The following is an 18,068-nucleotide window of genomic DNA, read 5'->3' as shown; positions in this document are numbered from 1 at the left end:
TGACTCTATTCGCCAAACATTTTGTTTCCTACCTGTATATGCGCATTTAAGGTCAGACGATACATCGTTATTATTCCATTTGTGAACAGTTGAAATTTTCTTCATATTTACGGGGGAGTACATTAAGGAAAAATATATATTACTGATACTACTAATAACAGCAACATTACTACTACTACTACTACTACTACTACTACTACTACTACTACTACTACTACTACTACTACTACTGCTGCTGCTGCTGCTGCTGCTGCTGCTACTACCACTACCTAATGTGGATGGTGACAGCGAAGAAGACAAATGATGAAGAAAAGCAAAGAGATGGCGATGATGATGAAGATGATAATAATGATGATGATGATGACGACGACGCCCTTCGAAAATCGGGAAAGTTTTCCCACATTATGAAAGTATTGTGGACACAAGTATATGAGGCAAGTTTGGCGGTCGGTTTTCTTGACTTAATGAGTGCGTTTCCCCGCGTCTTTTCAGCGTATCTAAATATCTTCTTTAACTATGAATGAGTTATATACTAAGAATGAGCAAAACTATTATACTAAGAATGAGCTAAAGTATTTGACCAAGACTGAGTTATACCAAGTGACAAGAGTGATGTATACAATTATACTAAGAATGAGTTATACATCATTCTAAAATGAGTTATACCATTATACTAGGAATGAGTTATACAATTCCAATAATGGTTCTACAATTATATTCTGAGTTATATAATCATATAGAAAATGAGCTATAAAAAAGAATACTGAGTCAACTACAAAGAAATGATTGGGTCGAGACGTCAAACTGCCCACACTGTATTGCAATCGAACATATTTCTTAAATGTTTCTCTTTACTTGTAAGCAGCAGTCCTTGTACACAGCAAACATAATTAAAAAATAACGGATCATTTTTCTTACTTTTAACAAAATCAGTAAGTGCACTATCACTTTGTCACTGTTTTTTTGGGTTTAACTATCACTTGATTGTCTGGTTTGTTTTCAGGCCGCCGTCGCATGGCAGGTGTACTGCTGTACATTACACTAAGAACGAGTTCTACCATAACACTAAGAACGAGTTCTACCATAACACTAAGAATGAGTTCTAAAATTGCCCTAGGAACGAGTTCTATCAGTACACTAAGAACGAGTTCTACCATTACACTAAGAACGAGTTCTACCATTACACTAAGAATGAGTTCTACCCTTACACTAAGAACGAGTTCTACCCTTACACTAAGAACGAGTTCTACCCTTACACTAAGAACGAGTTCTACCATAACACTAAGAACGAGTTCTACCATTACACTAAGAACGAGTTCTACCCTTACACTAAGAATGAGTTCTACCCTTACACTAAGAATGAGTTCTACCCTTACACTAAGAATGAGTTCTACCATAACACTAAGAACGAGTTCTACCCTTGCACTAAGAATGAGTTTTACCCTTACACTAAGAATGAGTTCTACCCTTACACTAAGAACGAGTTCTACCCTTACACTAAGAATGAGTTCTACCATAACACTAAGAACGAGTTCTACCCTTACACTAAGAATGAGTTCTACCCTTACACTAAGAATGAGTTCTACCCTTACACTAAGAATGAGTTCTACCATTACCTTAAGAACGAGTTCTACCCTTACACTAAGAACGAGTTCTACCATTACACGAAGAACGAGTTCTACCATAACACTAAGAACGAGTTCTACCATTACACTAAGAACGAGTTCTACCTTTACACTAAGAACGAGTTCTACCCTTACACTAAGAACGAGTTCTACCCTTACACTAAGAACGAGTTCTACCATAACACTAAAAACGAGTTCTACCATTACACTAAGAACGAGTTCTACCATTACACTAAGAACGAGTTCTACCCTTACACTAAGAACGAGTTCTACCCTTACACTAAGAACGAGTTCTACCCTTACACTTAGAACGGGTTCTACCATTACACTAAGAACGAGTTCTACCCTTACACTAAGAATGAGTTCTACCCTTACACTAAGAACGAGTTCTACCATAACACTAAGAACGAGTTCTACCATTACACTAAGAACGAGTTCTACCCTTACACTAAGAATGAGTTCTACCCTTACACTAAGAATGAGTTCTACCCTTACACTAAGAATGAGTTCTACCATTACACTAAGAACGAGTTCTACCCTTACACTAAGAATGAGTTCTACCCTTACACTAAGAATGAGTTCTACCCTTACACTAAGAATGAGTTCTACCCTTACACTAAGAATGAGTTCTACCATTACACTAAGAATGAGTTCTACCCTTACACTAAGAATGAGTTCTACCCTTACACTAAGAATGAGTTCTACCCTTACACTAAGAATGAGTTCTCCCATAACACTAAGAACGAGTTCTACCCTTGCACTAAGAATGAGTTTTACCCTTACACTAAGAATGAGTTCTACCCTTACACTAAGAACGAGTTCTACCCTTACACTAAGAATGAGTTCTACCCTTACACTAAGAACGAGTTCTACCCTAACACTAAGAATGACTTCTACCCTTACACTAAGAACGAGTTCTACCCTTACACTAAGAACGAGTTCTACCATTACACTAAAAATGAGTTCTACCATTACACTAAGAACGAGTTCTACCCTTACACTAAGAACGAGTTCTACCATTACACTAAGAACGAGTTCTACACTTACACTAAGAACGAGTTCTACCATTACACTAAGAACGGGTTCTACCATTACACTAAGAACGAGTTCTACCATTTCATTAAGAATGTGTTCTATCAAAGCACTAAGAACGAGTTCTACCCTTACACTAAGAATGAGTTCTACCATTACACTAAGAATGAGTTCTACCATTACACTAAGAATGAGTTCTACCATTACACTAAGAACGAGTTCTACCATAACACTAAGAACGAGTTCTACCATTACACTAAGAATGAGTTCTACCCTTACACTAAGAACGAGTTCTACCATTACACTAAGAATGAGTTCTACCATTACACTAAGAACGAGTTCTACCCTTTTACTAAGAACGAGTTCTACCCTTACACTGAGAACGAGTTCTACCATTACACTAAGAACGAGTTCTACCATTACACTAAGAACGAGTTCTACCATTACACTAAGAACGGGTTCTACCATTACACTAAGAACGAGTTCTACCATTACATTAAGAATGTGTTCTATCAAAGCACTAAGAACGTGTTCTACCAATTCACAGAGAACGAGTTCTACCATGACACCCAATTGCATCCAAGGGCAAGGATAGAACCAAGTCAAACCCTGATGTGTTGATCAAACCAAAATATACCAGTATTTAGCTCTGTCTGTTATCTCCAAGACTCATCTACCGTTACCCACGAATGAAACAAAAGGGGTCATAAAAAAACAACAAAGAAAAGTCCAATATTAATGAAGAGGGCCACGATTGGACAGACACCCTGAAGGTGTTAGACGTTTGAGTTCAATTACAACAATATCCATTCTTTTTTGGGAAACTGAAATTCAACCATTGCAAATTAGTTACCGTTTCCAGATCAGCTGGAAGGTGGCCGAGTTAATATCCTATCTGAGTCTTAATTAGTTGTTGAGACAATAATACCGTACCCTAAAAATGAACAGATCATGAAAACTCGGTCCGGACAACAACGAGGGTTTATCAAAATTGGTGCTTACCATTTGGTGTTGTATTAAAATTAGTGACGTCTTATTAGTTCTGGCTACCAGTCGTTGGACGGAATCACTCGCACGGATCTAATACACAAGGCTACATTCTAATTAAAACAATCCCCTTGCTCACCAATTTCACTGAGCTTAGTAGACAGAGAAGCATACCGAAATATGATTTTCGGGCGTTTTATTTGATTCTTAATGTCGGTTATTACCTGGAAGAAATGAGAATGTCACAAAAAAACATTCATAATGATTCAGAGATCTCATAAAGACAAATGAAGAAAATGGATTTGGTTATAGGGTGTCGCTCTTTGAATGTCTTTGCCAATAGGTTGTCAAGAAGAAATAACGACTTTGCTGACCAAAAAAAAAAAGTTTATTATCAGCGTATTAATACTGACATACGCGGCCATTTCCCTTTTTAGCCGATGATTTATTACCGTTTACGTTAAAAAATGTTGGCGTGTCATTATCATAATCATAATTTACTTATAAGGCAAATGAAGATGAGAAGGATTTGTTGAATTCTTCAAGTCTTGCCCTCTTTAGTGTACATTTGTTTTGTTAAAATTTGGCCTATACGTATAAAGATGGTCTCCCGACCCCGAATGTGTCTCCAAAAAGCACTTAATCCCTCTAAAGCCCAATTTATTTGAACATTTATTTTATTCCGTTTGGCTTAGTGGTGGGTTATGGTAGAAAGCTTTCATGTAGGGCCCCACCGGAAAGTAGCTAACTGAATAACGATACTCGGGCGGATCTGGTGGAAACTGTGTTGATTTCACAGGCTGTTGTGTTTTATTGGGGATTTACCCACGTTGTGATCAAGCTATCCCCCCTGTAAACTTCACCCCTCCCGAGTGCCATGCTCGTCGAGGTGCCCAAACAACGGTAGGTTTGCAGCCCTCGTTCCCTGACTGAATTTGTAAGTAGCTGATGCTGAGCGTGAGTTTATCAGTAAGTGCCAACCGGTTCGGAGTGACAGTGTTGGGGTGGTACTCCACTGGGATTCAGCAGGTGCGACGTTAAGGTTCAACTCACTCACGCCTTGGATGAGGAAGTGTGAAACATATGCCCATCATGTTCACAGAACATACGAAATATAACATGTATATTAGATTGTATATGTCAGGTTAAAGAGGGCTGTTTTCCACATTCTGGAGCTCATTTCCAGTCTATGTCTAGACGTTTTAATTAAGAAAATTGTATAAAACTGAGACATCCTGTCTAATTAGGTAACTACGAGACTGATTTATCATAACATTGCGCGTTGGCTCGAGTTAAACCCGAGAGAGTTCTCTATGTTAGTACGCGATGAACTGTCCTATCAAGGTATTTTTAAAATTCTATTCACCATATCAACATGTTTTTAAAATTGATTTTTAGTTACAAATACAGTAAACTACGTTTATAACGAACACGCTTATAACGAACTGACGGATATAACTAACTTACTTTTTTGTCCCGACTATTTGCTGTAGTTATGCTCTATATATGCTTATAACGAACTACGGTTATAACGAACTAAAATTAGTGGTTCCTTTGAGTTCGTTATAAACGTAGTTTACAGTACATGCAAACAATGTGCGAAGTGAAAACATCTGTTAAAGTGGGATTACAAATACGTCTACTGTAAATATACGTCAGCGCCAGAAAATAACCATTGTCGATTATCCATGGAAATACATGTAGATTCCATTGAGGTTAAAAGGAGGTGACAATTATATGAATGGATCACTGAAAATCGGTGATGACACCAGGTGTTCGTGAAAAGGGTAAACATGCCCTGCCCTACCGGTAGCACCGAACTCTTACACAACATTAAAAACACAATCTAATTATTTAAAAAAAAAAAACTAATAAAAAAATACCTCATGTGGTCACATACCGATCCTGGTGAGAATATTTTGCATGCACATTATCGACCCTAATATCGCCAACCAAATGCACACCAGCTACCTCCCCGGGTAAAAAAACACAACGCAAAGCCCTTTAAAACGAAACGAAGGTTGTTTTCAATAGATTATTAACTGCAACACGCCGTAATGGGACGTGTTTGTATATATTGTCATTGATATCTGGTTGTTCGTAAAGGCCTTGTGTCGAAGCAATCTATTTGGATTATAGTGTCGGATATTTTGTAATTGGAGGATTTTTTTTCTCTCACTCCGGCAAATTATAACCTGATGTATGTGACAGGACGGAATAGTGAATAATCATCTCGAAATAACCTGTGTCCGATGAAGTTATACTGTGCACGTCCTGCGCTCTTTCATCTTGTCTCCTTCACTAATTTATCCTGGCTGTTGGATTTCGTACACCGCTTGATTGTTTGTTACGGATGTAGGTATATTGCCCGCTAGACATACACTGAACTGCCAACAAGAACAAGAACTGTCAACGTGACGTCATCGCAACAACTCCGCTGAGAATGAAGAACAACAATTACATCCACAATTAAATCTACAGTGAGTGAGTGAGTATGATTTTACGCCGCTTTTAGCAATATTCCAGCAATATCACGGCGGGGGACACCAGAAATGGGCTTCACACATTGTACCCATGTCGGGAATCGAATCCGGGTCTTCGGCATGACGAGCGGACGCTTTAACTACGAGGCTACCCGACCACCCATTTACATTTACAATAACACATAACATACATATGTTATAAATATGGTCATTATCATTATGATAACAGTGATACTGATTATGGCAGCGACACTAGCGACAACATTATTGAAAAACATTAAATACATGTTACATTTTAAATACATACTTTTTTATCAGGATTATGATACCGATATGACAGACATAATAGCTACAATTAGGTAATTAGGGTAGGGAATCAAGCTTTAAAAAAGCGACATAATAGAAATAATAAATTAAAGATATTAATTATAAAATATATAATAATTAAAAAACATTTAAGTTTTTGGCTGGGCCATGCTTTGAACGGCAAGGATGATAACAAAAAGTAAGGATGCCAGTCTCTCTTACAGACCTATGAGTGAGTGAGTGAGTATGATTTTACACCGCTTTTAGCAATATTCCAGCAATATCACGGCGGGGGACACCGGAAATGGGCTTCACACATTGTACCCATGTCGGGATTCGAACCCGGGTCTTCGGCGTGACGAGCGAATACAGACCCAAGAACATGTATTTAATAAAACAGTCTGCCCTCTCCCTCCCCGCTCTTATTCCCCACGTACCATTTTCAGCCCTTCACAACCCCATAGCAGCCTTTAGTCAGCCATTTCAGCTCGGAAATTAAGATGGTTCGTTATACTCGAGGGTTCCTGAATAAGAATTATTCTAATTCAACCTCATAGGTAACTTCATTTCGGAGACTATATGTTAGTCTAAACAGGATGGGGATCATGACTGACCTGATCAACAAAACAGATGAATAAAGATAGGATTAGGGTGGGGGTTATTCAACAACAAAAACAAATTAGAGAAATAACCACGACAATGAGGATGCTACTATATAGAATTTGAAGAACAATAAAACTAAATTTACAGTGATATTTATGATTATCAATATGATGATTGTCATCATCATCATCATCATCATCATCATCATCGATTGCCCTGGGAAACGTAGGTACAATGTGTGAAGCCCATTTCTGGTGTCCCCCGCCGTGATATTGCTGGAATATTGCTAAAAGCGGCGTAAAACCATACTCACTCACTCACTCACTGGGAAACGTAATTTGAAGCAAAGTTCTGTCCAGGATATATCTTTCCTTGTTTCAGTTAGTTTGACTAGGAACGTTTTTTTCTTTATGGTGTTCCTCTATTATTATTATTATTATTATTATTATTTCAAATTAAAATTTTAAAAATGCAGCGAAGAGGGTGATCCTGGCACAATCAGGCTGGTTTCTACTACTACTACTACTACTACTACTACTACTACTACTACTACTACTACTACTACAAGACAATTTAAAAAACTTGAAAAAAAGGAAAGTTCAAAAACTTTATTCCTCCCTTTGAAATATATACAGAACTGAATTATGTAAAAAGCTTTCAAGATTTGATAACAGGGCCGCATCTCCACCAGGAATACGCTTGCTGCACACAATGACACAATACCAGCATCGTCGTGGAAGTCTGGACAATGGCATGTTGGGGACCAATTCTTACCGCTCTCCGTCCGGACTAGTTATAAAAACATGCAGCCCTGCGAATACACCTGCGGTGTCTTTTATGTGCCTGTAAAAATATTGATTCATTGTGTAACAATTTTGTGCGGTAAGCTTGTCCGCGGCAATATAATTGATGACAATAACCGCGTCTTTATATTGAAAAATTGAAGGACGTCTTCCCCAATGAGTTGGCGCAAAAACAATGGTGTCTCTGACGCTGGTTTGCCTTGTCTGTTTTAGAAAGTTCTATCCGGGGACCGCGTCCCTCACAGGTAATATGTAAGTGTCATTATACATGATTTAACATCGTCGGCTTTCGCTTTTCTAAAATAATATTCTGTTTATCCAATCTGAACCTATTCCCGACGGGGAATGGCGTTTCATTTATTTATTGCAGATATTATTTTTGATCAGATTTTATGTCGCAAGGGACAATTTATTCACACTAGTCTGTCTGGTTGCCGAAACTGGTCTGTCAGTTCGTTGTGACAAGAAATATTAAGGAAAGTTTGTTGACAGTAAGATACGTTTCGTCCGCTTTACGCCCTCGTTCATTTTCCAGCGTTAGCCGTCGCGAGACACGTAATGAAATTTCATAATCATATGAGGAGTATGACCGGAAACCTCATGGGCCCCGTCAGTTCTCATTGGGATCACGTTGTCTGCGAAAATATTATTGGCAGCCATGTCTGAGAACGACGAACGCCGCGATGACAGTTCGTGAAATAGGGTCGTGCGGGGAATTATCGCTGTTAAGCGGAGCAGCGACCCCTAGCGCCTCAGACAGGCGATGAAGTTAAGGGCTGCTCGTATCGGGCGGAAATAGCTTCCGGTTTTTTATTGGTATCGATCTCCATATGATATCAAATATATTCTCCATTGGGGTACCGTGTTCGTTCTTTATAACTCCGCTGAGCACTGGTTGGGCAGGGTGTCATTATTTGTGTTTTTTATAACTTTTTTGAAGATGGTTTGGGTGAATTAGGCTAGTGCAGTTTAATTGATCTCGGTTATAGCAGGCGGGCTGGCTTCGTTATGGGGATGCAGAGACCATATACCGAGATAAGAAAGACACAACGAGACCGGTAGAGACGTGTATAGAGAAGTGGATATGGTCTCTGGTCGGGGAAAGAAAAAAACAACGGGACCGATAGAGAAGTATAGAGGAAAAGGTGTGGTCTCTAGAGGGGGGAAGAAACAACGAGGCCCGTAGAGAAGTATAGAGGAATGGGTGTGGTCTCTAGAGGGGGTAAGAAACAACGAGACCCGTACAGAAGTATAGAGGAATGGGTGTGGCCTCTAGAGGAGGTAAGAAACAACGAGACCGGTAGAGAAGTAGAGAGGAATGTGTGTGGTCTCTAGAGGGGGTAAGAAACAACGAGGCCGGTAAAGAAGTATGGAGGAATGGGTGTGGTCTCTAGAGGGGGTAAGAAACAACGAGGCCGGTAGAGAAGTATAGAGGAATGAGTGTGGTCTCTAGAGTGGGTAAGAAACAACGAGACCGGTAGAGAAGTATAGATGAATTGGTGTTGTCTCTAGAGGGGGGAAGAAACAACGAGGCCCGTAGAGAAGTATGGAGGAATGGGTGTGGTCTCTAGAGGGGGTAAGAAACACCGAGGCCGGTAGAGAAGTATAGAGGAAGGGGTGTGGTCTCTAGAGGAGGTAAGAAACAACGAGGCCCGTAGAGAAGTATAGAGGAATGGGTGTGGTCTCCAGAGGAGGTAACAAACAACGAGGTCGGCAGAGAAGTATAGAGGAATGGGTGTGGTCTCTAGGGGGGGGGGGGTAAGAAACAACGAGACCGGTTGAGAAGTATAGAAGAATGGGTGTGGTCTCTAGAGGGGGTAAGAAACAACGAGACCGGTTGAGAAGTATAGAGGAATGGGTGTGGTCTCTAGAGGAGGTATAAAAAAAACGAGACCGGTAGATAGGTATTGAGGAACGGGTATGGTCTCTGGTTTAAGAAAGAAACAACGAGACCGGTAGATAGGTATTGAGGAATTGGTATGGTCTCTGGTTTAAGAAAGAAACAACGAGACCGGTAGAGAGGTATAGAGGAATTGGTATGGTCTCTGGTTTAAGAAAGAAACAACGAGACCGGTAGAGAAGTATAGAGGAATGGGTATGGTCTCTGGTTTAAGAAAGAAACAACGAGACCGATAGAGAAGTAGAGAGGAATGGGTGTGGTCTCTAGAGGGGGTAAGAAACAACGAGGCCCGTAGAGAAGTATAGAGGAATGGGTGTGGTCTCTAGAGGGGGTAAGAAACAACGAGGTCCGTAGAGAAGTAGAGAGGAATGGGTGTGGTCTCTAGAGGGGGTAAGAAACATCGAGGCCCGTAGAGAAGTATAGAGGAATGGGTGTGGTCTCTAGAGGGGGTAAGAAACAACGAGGCCCGTAGAGAAGTATAGAGGAATGGGTGTGGTCTCCAGAGGAGGTAAGAAACAACGAGTCCGTTGGAGAAGTATAGTGGAATTGGTGTGGTCTCTGGTTGAGGTTAGAAACAACGAGACCGGTTGAGAAGTATAGAGGGATGGGTGTGGTCTCTAGAGGAGGTAAGAAACAACGAGTCCGGTATAGAAGTATAGTGGAATTGGTGTGGTCTCTGGTTGAGGTTAGAAACAACGAGACCGGTAGAGGAGTATAGAGGAGTGGGTGTGGTCTCTAGAGGAGGTAAGAAACAACGATACCGGTAGAGAAGTATAGAGGAATGGGTGTGGTCTCTAGAGGAGGTAAGAAACAACGAGGCCCGTAGAGAAGTATAGAGGAATTGGTGTGGTCTCTACAGGAGGTAAGAAACAACGAGACCGGTAGAGAAGTATAGAGGAATGGGTGTGGTCTCTAGAGGGGGTGAGAAACAGCGAGGCCGGTAGCGAAGTATAGAGGAATGGGTGTGGTCACTAGAGGAGGTAAGAAACAACGAGACCGGTAGAGAAGTATAGAGGAATGGGTGTGGTCTCTAGAGAGGGTAAGAAACAGCGAGACCGGTGGAGAAGTATAGAGGAATTGCTGTAGTCTCTAGAGAGGGTAAGAAACAACGAGGCCAGTAGAAAAGTATAGAGGAATGGGTGTGGTCTCTAGAGGAGGTAAGAAACAACGAGACCGATAGAGAAGTATCGAGGAACGGGTATAGTCTCTGGTTTAAGAAAGAAACAACGAGACCGGTAGATAGGTATAGAGGAATTGGTATGGCCTCTTGTTTAAGAAAGAAACAACGAGACTGGTAGATAGGTATAGAGGAATGGGTATGGTCTCTGGTTTAAGGAAGAAACAACGAGACCGGTAGAGAGGTATAGAGCAATGGGAATGGTCTCTGGTTTAAGGAAGAAACAACGAGACCGGTAGAGAGGTATAGAGGAATTGGTATGGTCTCTGGTTTAAGAAAGAAACAACGAGACCGGTAGATAGGTATAGAGGCTTTGGTATGGTCTCTGGTTTAAGAACGAAACAACGAGAGCGGCAGAGAAGAATAGAGGAATGGGTGTAGTCTGTGGTTTAAGAAACGAGACCGGTAGACGAGTGAGTGAGCGAGTGAGCGCGACGTTAAACCCACCTCACTACACCTCTAGGCGTCTTAGTGTATAAAGCACGAATCTTCATGCCTCACTCATTCATATGTTTAAAGTTATCGGTTTCTACAGGATCTGTATAACACAGGTGCAGCCGCATTCTTCACTCTGAGCTTTGAAACACTCGTTAAAAAGTAACTAAAAACTAAAAACGTTATATTCAATGTGAAAACATTCACGTATTTCGCTACATATAGTCAGCAATATTCCCGCGACATCGCGACGACCTGTAAGTAATCGAATCTGGACCAGACAAACCCTCTACATTATAAACTACATGACTTATTAAACATATGATTTAGTTTCATTGGAAAGGCCTTTCCATCAACTTTCAAAAAAAAATATTAAAAAATGACTCTTTGAGTGTACCCGATCTTTCAGACAATGGCCGTCACGTTGTAAAGTTCACGCAGTAAGACCTGAATAGTATCTTGTCGACCCCGACACGCACCCATCTAAAAGTAATCAGGTGAAGAAAAAAATCTGCTTCGGAGGATAGTTCCAAACAGCGCAACGCCACTAACTCATTAACTATCATAGCCATGTTGCCTGCACACAGTGTCATATTTCATATTTATTTCATACGCAGGTAATTTTATGACGATTTGGTTTGTCTGCACATGCGCATTGCGATCGCCGCCGGGTGTATTGGGTGCGTTCGAGGGGGGATAACGTGACAGCCACCTCGCCGGCGTTCTTCAGAAACAATTAGCGCTGAAACCGGCCCGTCTCAGGAAAACATATTCGTGATGAATGACTATATCTGCCACTGATTTACCTTACCGACCCAAGCGAAATCAAAGAATTATATCCTGAGACCCCGCTTGTACTGCGATCATTTGATGAGGCAGTAGATTTATTTCATATCGGCTGCTTTGTGTTGCATTATTGATAAACCCCGCGAAGCCGTGACGTCGAGCCTGTGTCCATTTCGGTATGGAGAAGCATGTGCTAGACTGGGGGTCAATGACGTCATTGTACACCATCCAAGACCACAGGAAAGTTTATTATTATTTTTTCTTCAATTGCGTTCTCTAAAAGAAAGATTTCTGTTAGGTATATGAATATTACATGAATGTCTTCCTTTCTGGAATGGGGATCGTTGGTGCTGAAGTAAAGCCGATACCGTTGACTGGGAGCGGTGAGGGTAGGGGTGCGGCGGAGTGGTGGGGGAGCGGCGGAGTGGTGGGGGAGCGGTGAGGGTGGGGGAGCGGCGGAGTATGGGGTACCGAGACTTGGGAACTTGCAGAATCAGAACATTTGGAATGTTTGGAAATAAACTCGCAATTTCCCAAGGGATGGGGGTACAAGGGGTGGGAGTGATGTTTTTTATTTGGAGGGTGGCGGTGATGATGATGGCTGTTTTCATCGGGGTCGGCTGGGTGTTTTATTTAGCTGAGTAGGGAGGTGGAGTGTTGTGCTCGGGTATGAGTCTGGGGTGAGTGTGTAGTTGTGGTTGTGGTTGTGGTTGTTGGTGTTTGTGTTTGTGTTGGTTGTTGTGGTGGTTGGTGCGGTTGTGGTTGTGGATGCGGGTGATGGTATTGGTGTTGATGTTGATGTTAGTTGTTGTGGTTGTGGTGTGGGTGGTTGTTGATGTTGATGGGCGTGTTGGTGTTGGTTGGTGCGGTTGTGGTTGTGGTTGTGGATGTTGGTGTTGGTGTTGGTGTTGGTGTTGATGTTTGTTGTTGTGGTTGTTGGTGTTGACGTACGTGTTGATGTTGGTTGTTGTGGTTGTGGATGTGGATTTGGGTGTGGGTGTGGGTGTGGGTGTGGGTGTGGGTGTGGGTGTGGGTGTGGGTGATGGTATCAGTTTTGGTGTTGGTGTTGGTGTGTTGATGGTGGTTGTTGTGGTTGTGGTTGTGTTTGTGGTGTGGATGGTTGTTGGTGTTGATGTTGGTTGTTGTGGTTGTGATTGTGGTGTGGGTGGTTGTTGGTGTTGATGTTGGTTGTTGTGGTTGTTGGTGTTGACGTGCGTGTTGATGTTGGTTGTTGTGGTTGTGGTTGTGGTTGTGGATATTGGTTGTTGTGGTTGTGGTTGTGGTTGTGGTTGTTGTGTGGGTGGTTGTTGGTGTTGATGTTGGTTGTTGTGTTTGTGGTTGTGGTTGTTGGTGTTGATGTGCGTGTTGATATTGGTTGTTGTGGTTGTGGTTGTGGTTGTGGGTGATGGTGTTGGTGTTGTTATCAGAGTAGACGCCCGTGTGTGTGTGTGTTTGTGTGTCTGCATGCGTGCGTGCGTGCGTGCGTGCGTGCATGCGTGCGTGTGTGTGTGTGTGTGTGTGTGTGTGTGTGTGTTAGTTATAACAATTAATTATTGAAATGAAATTTTGAAAATATACCGAATCCTTCTTCGTGCGTGCGTGCGTGCGTGCGTGCGTGCGTGCGTGTGTGTGTGTGTGTGTGTTATAACAATTAATTATTGAAATGAAATTTTGAAAATATACCGAATCCTTCTTTAACTCTCTGTTCCCTTTTCGACTTCCATAGCATCTCCCAGCATCAACCCCAAACCCCGCCTCCTTGCCATCCTTATATGACCCGTCTCATCCCTCATGGCATATTAATGGGAAAAGTTCTGCCCCGGTCGCTGCGTATAAAAGACGCATTTTGAAAAACAGCTTATTGCATGATTTGTGAAAGTGAATACACGATAAAACAAAGGGCTTTATTCGCGCATGTCGCATACAGAATCACATTCATATGCAATAAGCACCATATATTATTCCTTTGTAAAAATGTAACCGTTCCTTGATGAATATTGCATAGAACCATGTACATCATCATTTGGCGTTGTCTCATCTACAAAAGATACACCAGCTCGCCGAGACAGTACGTGTCTCTCATGACTACATGCACTAAGCCTCTGTTTATTTAAATAATACATAATTAATGAAAGAGTGCCCCTTGTCAAATGTAAAACTTTTAGTCGTCCATATTGACATCGAACACTTCAATATTTTATTAAAAGACGTTTGGAGATAGGTTTGAATTTATTCACAATGGCTGTATCCTATTGTGGTAGTGCTTTGTTCAAAAGATGCAAAATAATCGCCATAAACAGGACTAAATGATACGCCATTTCACAGCCACTGCGCTATGGAAATTAATTCATTCGGTGCGAAAGTTAGGATCACCAGGGGAGGTAACTCCTGTATTGTCTCGTTGAGAAGTGGTGTCACGTGATCCTATGATGTATAGCTTATCCCGTCTCCTGCTGATTTCAACATATTCATGTCGCTTTTAATCGATCTTCGATTTGCTCATATTAAATCATTTACAATACTTTTGTCCTCGTACAAAGTATCTGCCGGTTATAACACGACGCAATAGAGTAATTATTCCATGATTTCCTGCTTTTGTCCCTTTGAAATAAACTAAACAAAGGCAGTGGCCAGTGCTGTCGTATGTATACTTGTGTCCTTTTCAGGAAAAGGTCACCAAGTACCACATGATTGTCGCAAGAACCAGGTTATATCGTGTGGTTATATTGTGATAAAAAACCGGATTGTCTTATCCGGTTCAGGTTATTCACACAACGTTTTTGCTGAATATGGCGTAAAACAACATTCAACCACCCCGCTAAAAGTGGTACGAATTGCACGCAGAGTGGATCCAAGATTGAGTTATTATCGACGGGTATTGACTGACACGTGTACATGTGTGGTTGCCTTGATTCTGTAACACATGTACGTATATCGACAGGTATTGACTGACACGTGTATATGCATGGCTGACTTGATTCTGTAACACATGTACGTATATCGACGGGTATTGACTGACACGTGTACTTGTATGGTTGCCTTGATTCTATAACAAATGTACGTATATCGACGGGTATATATTGACTGACACGTGTACATGTATGGTTGCATTGATACTGAAATGTCTATCGACGAGTATTGACTGACACGTGTATATGCATGGCTGACTTGATTCTGTAACACATGTACGTATATCGACGGGTATTGACTGACACGTGTAAGTGTCTGGGTTGCATTGATTCTGAAACGTCTATCGACGGGTATTGACTGACACGTGTATATGCATGGCTGACTTGATTCTGTGACACATGTACGTATATCGACGGGTATTGACTGACACGTGTACTTGTATAGTTGCCTTGATTCTATAACACATGTACGTATATCGACGGGTATTGACTGACACGTGTATATGCATGGCTGACTTGATTCTGTAACACATGTACGTATATCGACGGGCATTGACTGACACGTGTACATGTATGGTTGCCTTGATTCTGTAACATATATACATCTATCGACGGGTATTGACTGACACGTGTATATGTATGGTTGCCTTGATTCTATAACACATGTACGTCTATCGACGGGTATTGACTGACACGTGTACATGTATGTTTGCCTTGATTCTATAACACATGTACGTATATCGACCGGTATTGACTGACACGTGTACTTGTATGGTTGCCTTGATTCTATAACACATGTACGTCTATTGACGGGTATTGACTGACACGTGTATAAGCATGGCTGACTTGATTCTGTAACACATGTACGTATATCGACGGGTATTGACTGACACGTGTAAGTGTCTGGGTTGCATTGATTCTGAAACGTCTATCGACGGGTATTGACTGACACGTGTATATGCATGGCTGACTTGATTCTGTAACACATGTACGTATATCGACGGGTATTGACTGACACGTGTAAGTGTCTGGGTTGCATTGATTCTGAAACGTCTATCGACGGGTATTGACTGACACGTGTATATGCATGGCTGACTTGATTCTGTGACACATGTACGTATATCGACGGGTATTGACTGACACGTGTACTTGTATAGTTGCCTTGATTCTATAACACATGTACGTATATCGACGGGTATTGACTGACACGTGTACATGTATGGTTGCATTGATTCTGAAACGTCTATCGACGAGTATTGACTGACACGTGTATATGCATGGCTGACTTGATTCTGTGACACATGTACATATATCGACGGGTACTGACTGACAGGTGTACGTGTCTGGTTGCATTGATTCTGAAACGTCAGTCGACGGGTATTGACTGACACGAGTATATGCATGGCTGACTTGATTCTTAAACGTGCCCACATACACGACGGATATTGTTGGTTTGTTGTTTAACGCCGCACTCATGAATATTCCAGCTATATGACGGCGGTCTGTAAATAATCGAGTCTGGACCAGACATCATGATCCACGCAATTGGGAACAATGACATGCATCAACCCAGTCAGCGAGCCTGACCACCCGATCCCGTTAGTGGCCTTTTACGACAAGCATAGTCGCCTTTTACGGCAAGCATGGGTTGCTGAAGACCTATTCTACCCCGGATCTTCATTGGTCGACGGGTATTTATTTACTCTTGTACATGCATGGTTGCATTGATAAAGCAAAACAATAAATGTTTTCTGGGCCCCAAGATTTAGTGTTTGTATGTTATTTAGTCTAGTGGTTGTAGAGTCGCTCGTCGTGCCGAAGATCCACGTAGGTTCAATTCCACTCATAGGTGTGTGAATTCCCTTGTTGGAAAAATTTCCGAACACTACGAAGTATGAAATTAACCATCATGAATCGTCTTTTAGAGGTTCAAGTAACTTGAACAGGTCTCTGGTTATTCTTCTCCGATATCATCTTTGCCAGTCCTATTGTTGCATTTGATACAGTGATAATGTGGAAGTCTTGTTTAGTCCCTGAAGAATTAAATGAAACTTTTATTACAATAAACATCTAATTTCATCAAATTTATATAGGCCAAGTAACCACGTTTTGTAACGTTGTGAGAAAGTCAAAACCAAAACCTTATGAAAAATAACTTTTTTTCTCAAAACTCGTTATTCGTATTTTTGAACTAACACAATTTTAAAAGCTCCCATTTTCCTGGAATTCATCTTTTCTGATAACCCTCTCTCCGTGCACGGCGCCATGGTTATGCTTTCCATATACATGTATTCATATAATGAATCGTTGAAATATAGATGGCGCTTCGTATAATGCGCGAGACGGTCACACCAGACCAGAGATCGCTCTTTAGAACTGATCCCGGTCGGGAGGCGGAAGACTTATGAACAGTTGAAATTAGACCCACCTCTTGTTCCCAGAGAACCATCGGATGATTGCCATATTGCATGATACTGGCGCAGATTTATCAATCTGTGGCGAGGCGAATATTCGCATAGCGATAACTTGACTGATACATTGATCATCTTCTGCTGCTGGGGGCGTTTCTTCTCGCCCGATCGTGACGACTGTCATCCCTTGCAATTTATGATCGAAGATTACTTTTATATAGAATAACAGTAAGCGGATTAATTTGTCCAAATCCCCATTTCTAGTTACATTTCTAGGATTTAGACGATGATGTATTGACCTTGCTATTTAATGTCTTTCTGACTTAATAACATGATGTATCGTGATTACTTCTTTAACGTAGGTATAATGATTCGGATGGCTGTCTATCGAACATTAATGATGAAAAATGGCAATATTGATTTTGTTTTAATCATAAAAAACGATGGGTTTTTTTCGTGTTTCTCGTTCAACGGGATAACGCAATATGGGTATGGTGACACCTCGACAGGGGGCAGTTCAAAATTGCAAATTTGGATTAAAAGGTTGAGTTCCTAAAGTTTTGAGACATACCCCAAAGAGTTAATTGTGAAAATGTTGGCATCACCAAAAA

At 41.2% G+C, this 18,068-nt stretch overlaps 1 protein-coding gene across 1 annotated transcript; it reads left to right on the top strand.

The window, feature by feature from the left end:
• The first annotated feature begins 272 nt into the window (after positions 1-272).
• On the top strand, positions 273-3,278 carry LOC139448122 (uncharacterized). The gene is made up of 2 exons (XM_071229644.1): positions 273-410; positions 1,935-3,278. The coding sequence occupies exons 1-2, from the start codon at positions 273-275 to the stop codon at positions 3,276-3,278; spliced, it is 1,482 nt and encodes a 493-aa protein (XP_071085745.1).
• The last annotated feature ends 14,790 nt before the right edge of the window (positions 3,279-18,068 follow it).

Source organism: Haliotis cracherodii, unplaced genomic scaffold (assembly GCF_022045235.1).
Source record: "Haliotis cracherodii isolate W230 unplaced genomic scaffold, xgHalCrac1.p SCAF_10, whole genome shotgun sequence".
Classification (NCBI taxonomy): Eukaryota; Metazoa; Mollusca; class Gastropoda; order Lepetellida; family Haliotidae; genus Haliotis; species Haliotis cracherodii.
The sequence above is the reverse complement of the archived record's forward strand: the minus strand, read 5'-3'. Positions and strand labels throughout refer to the sequence as shown.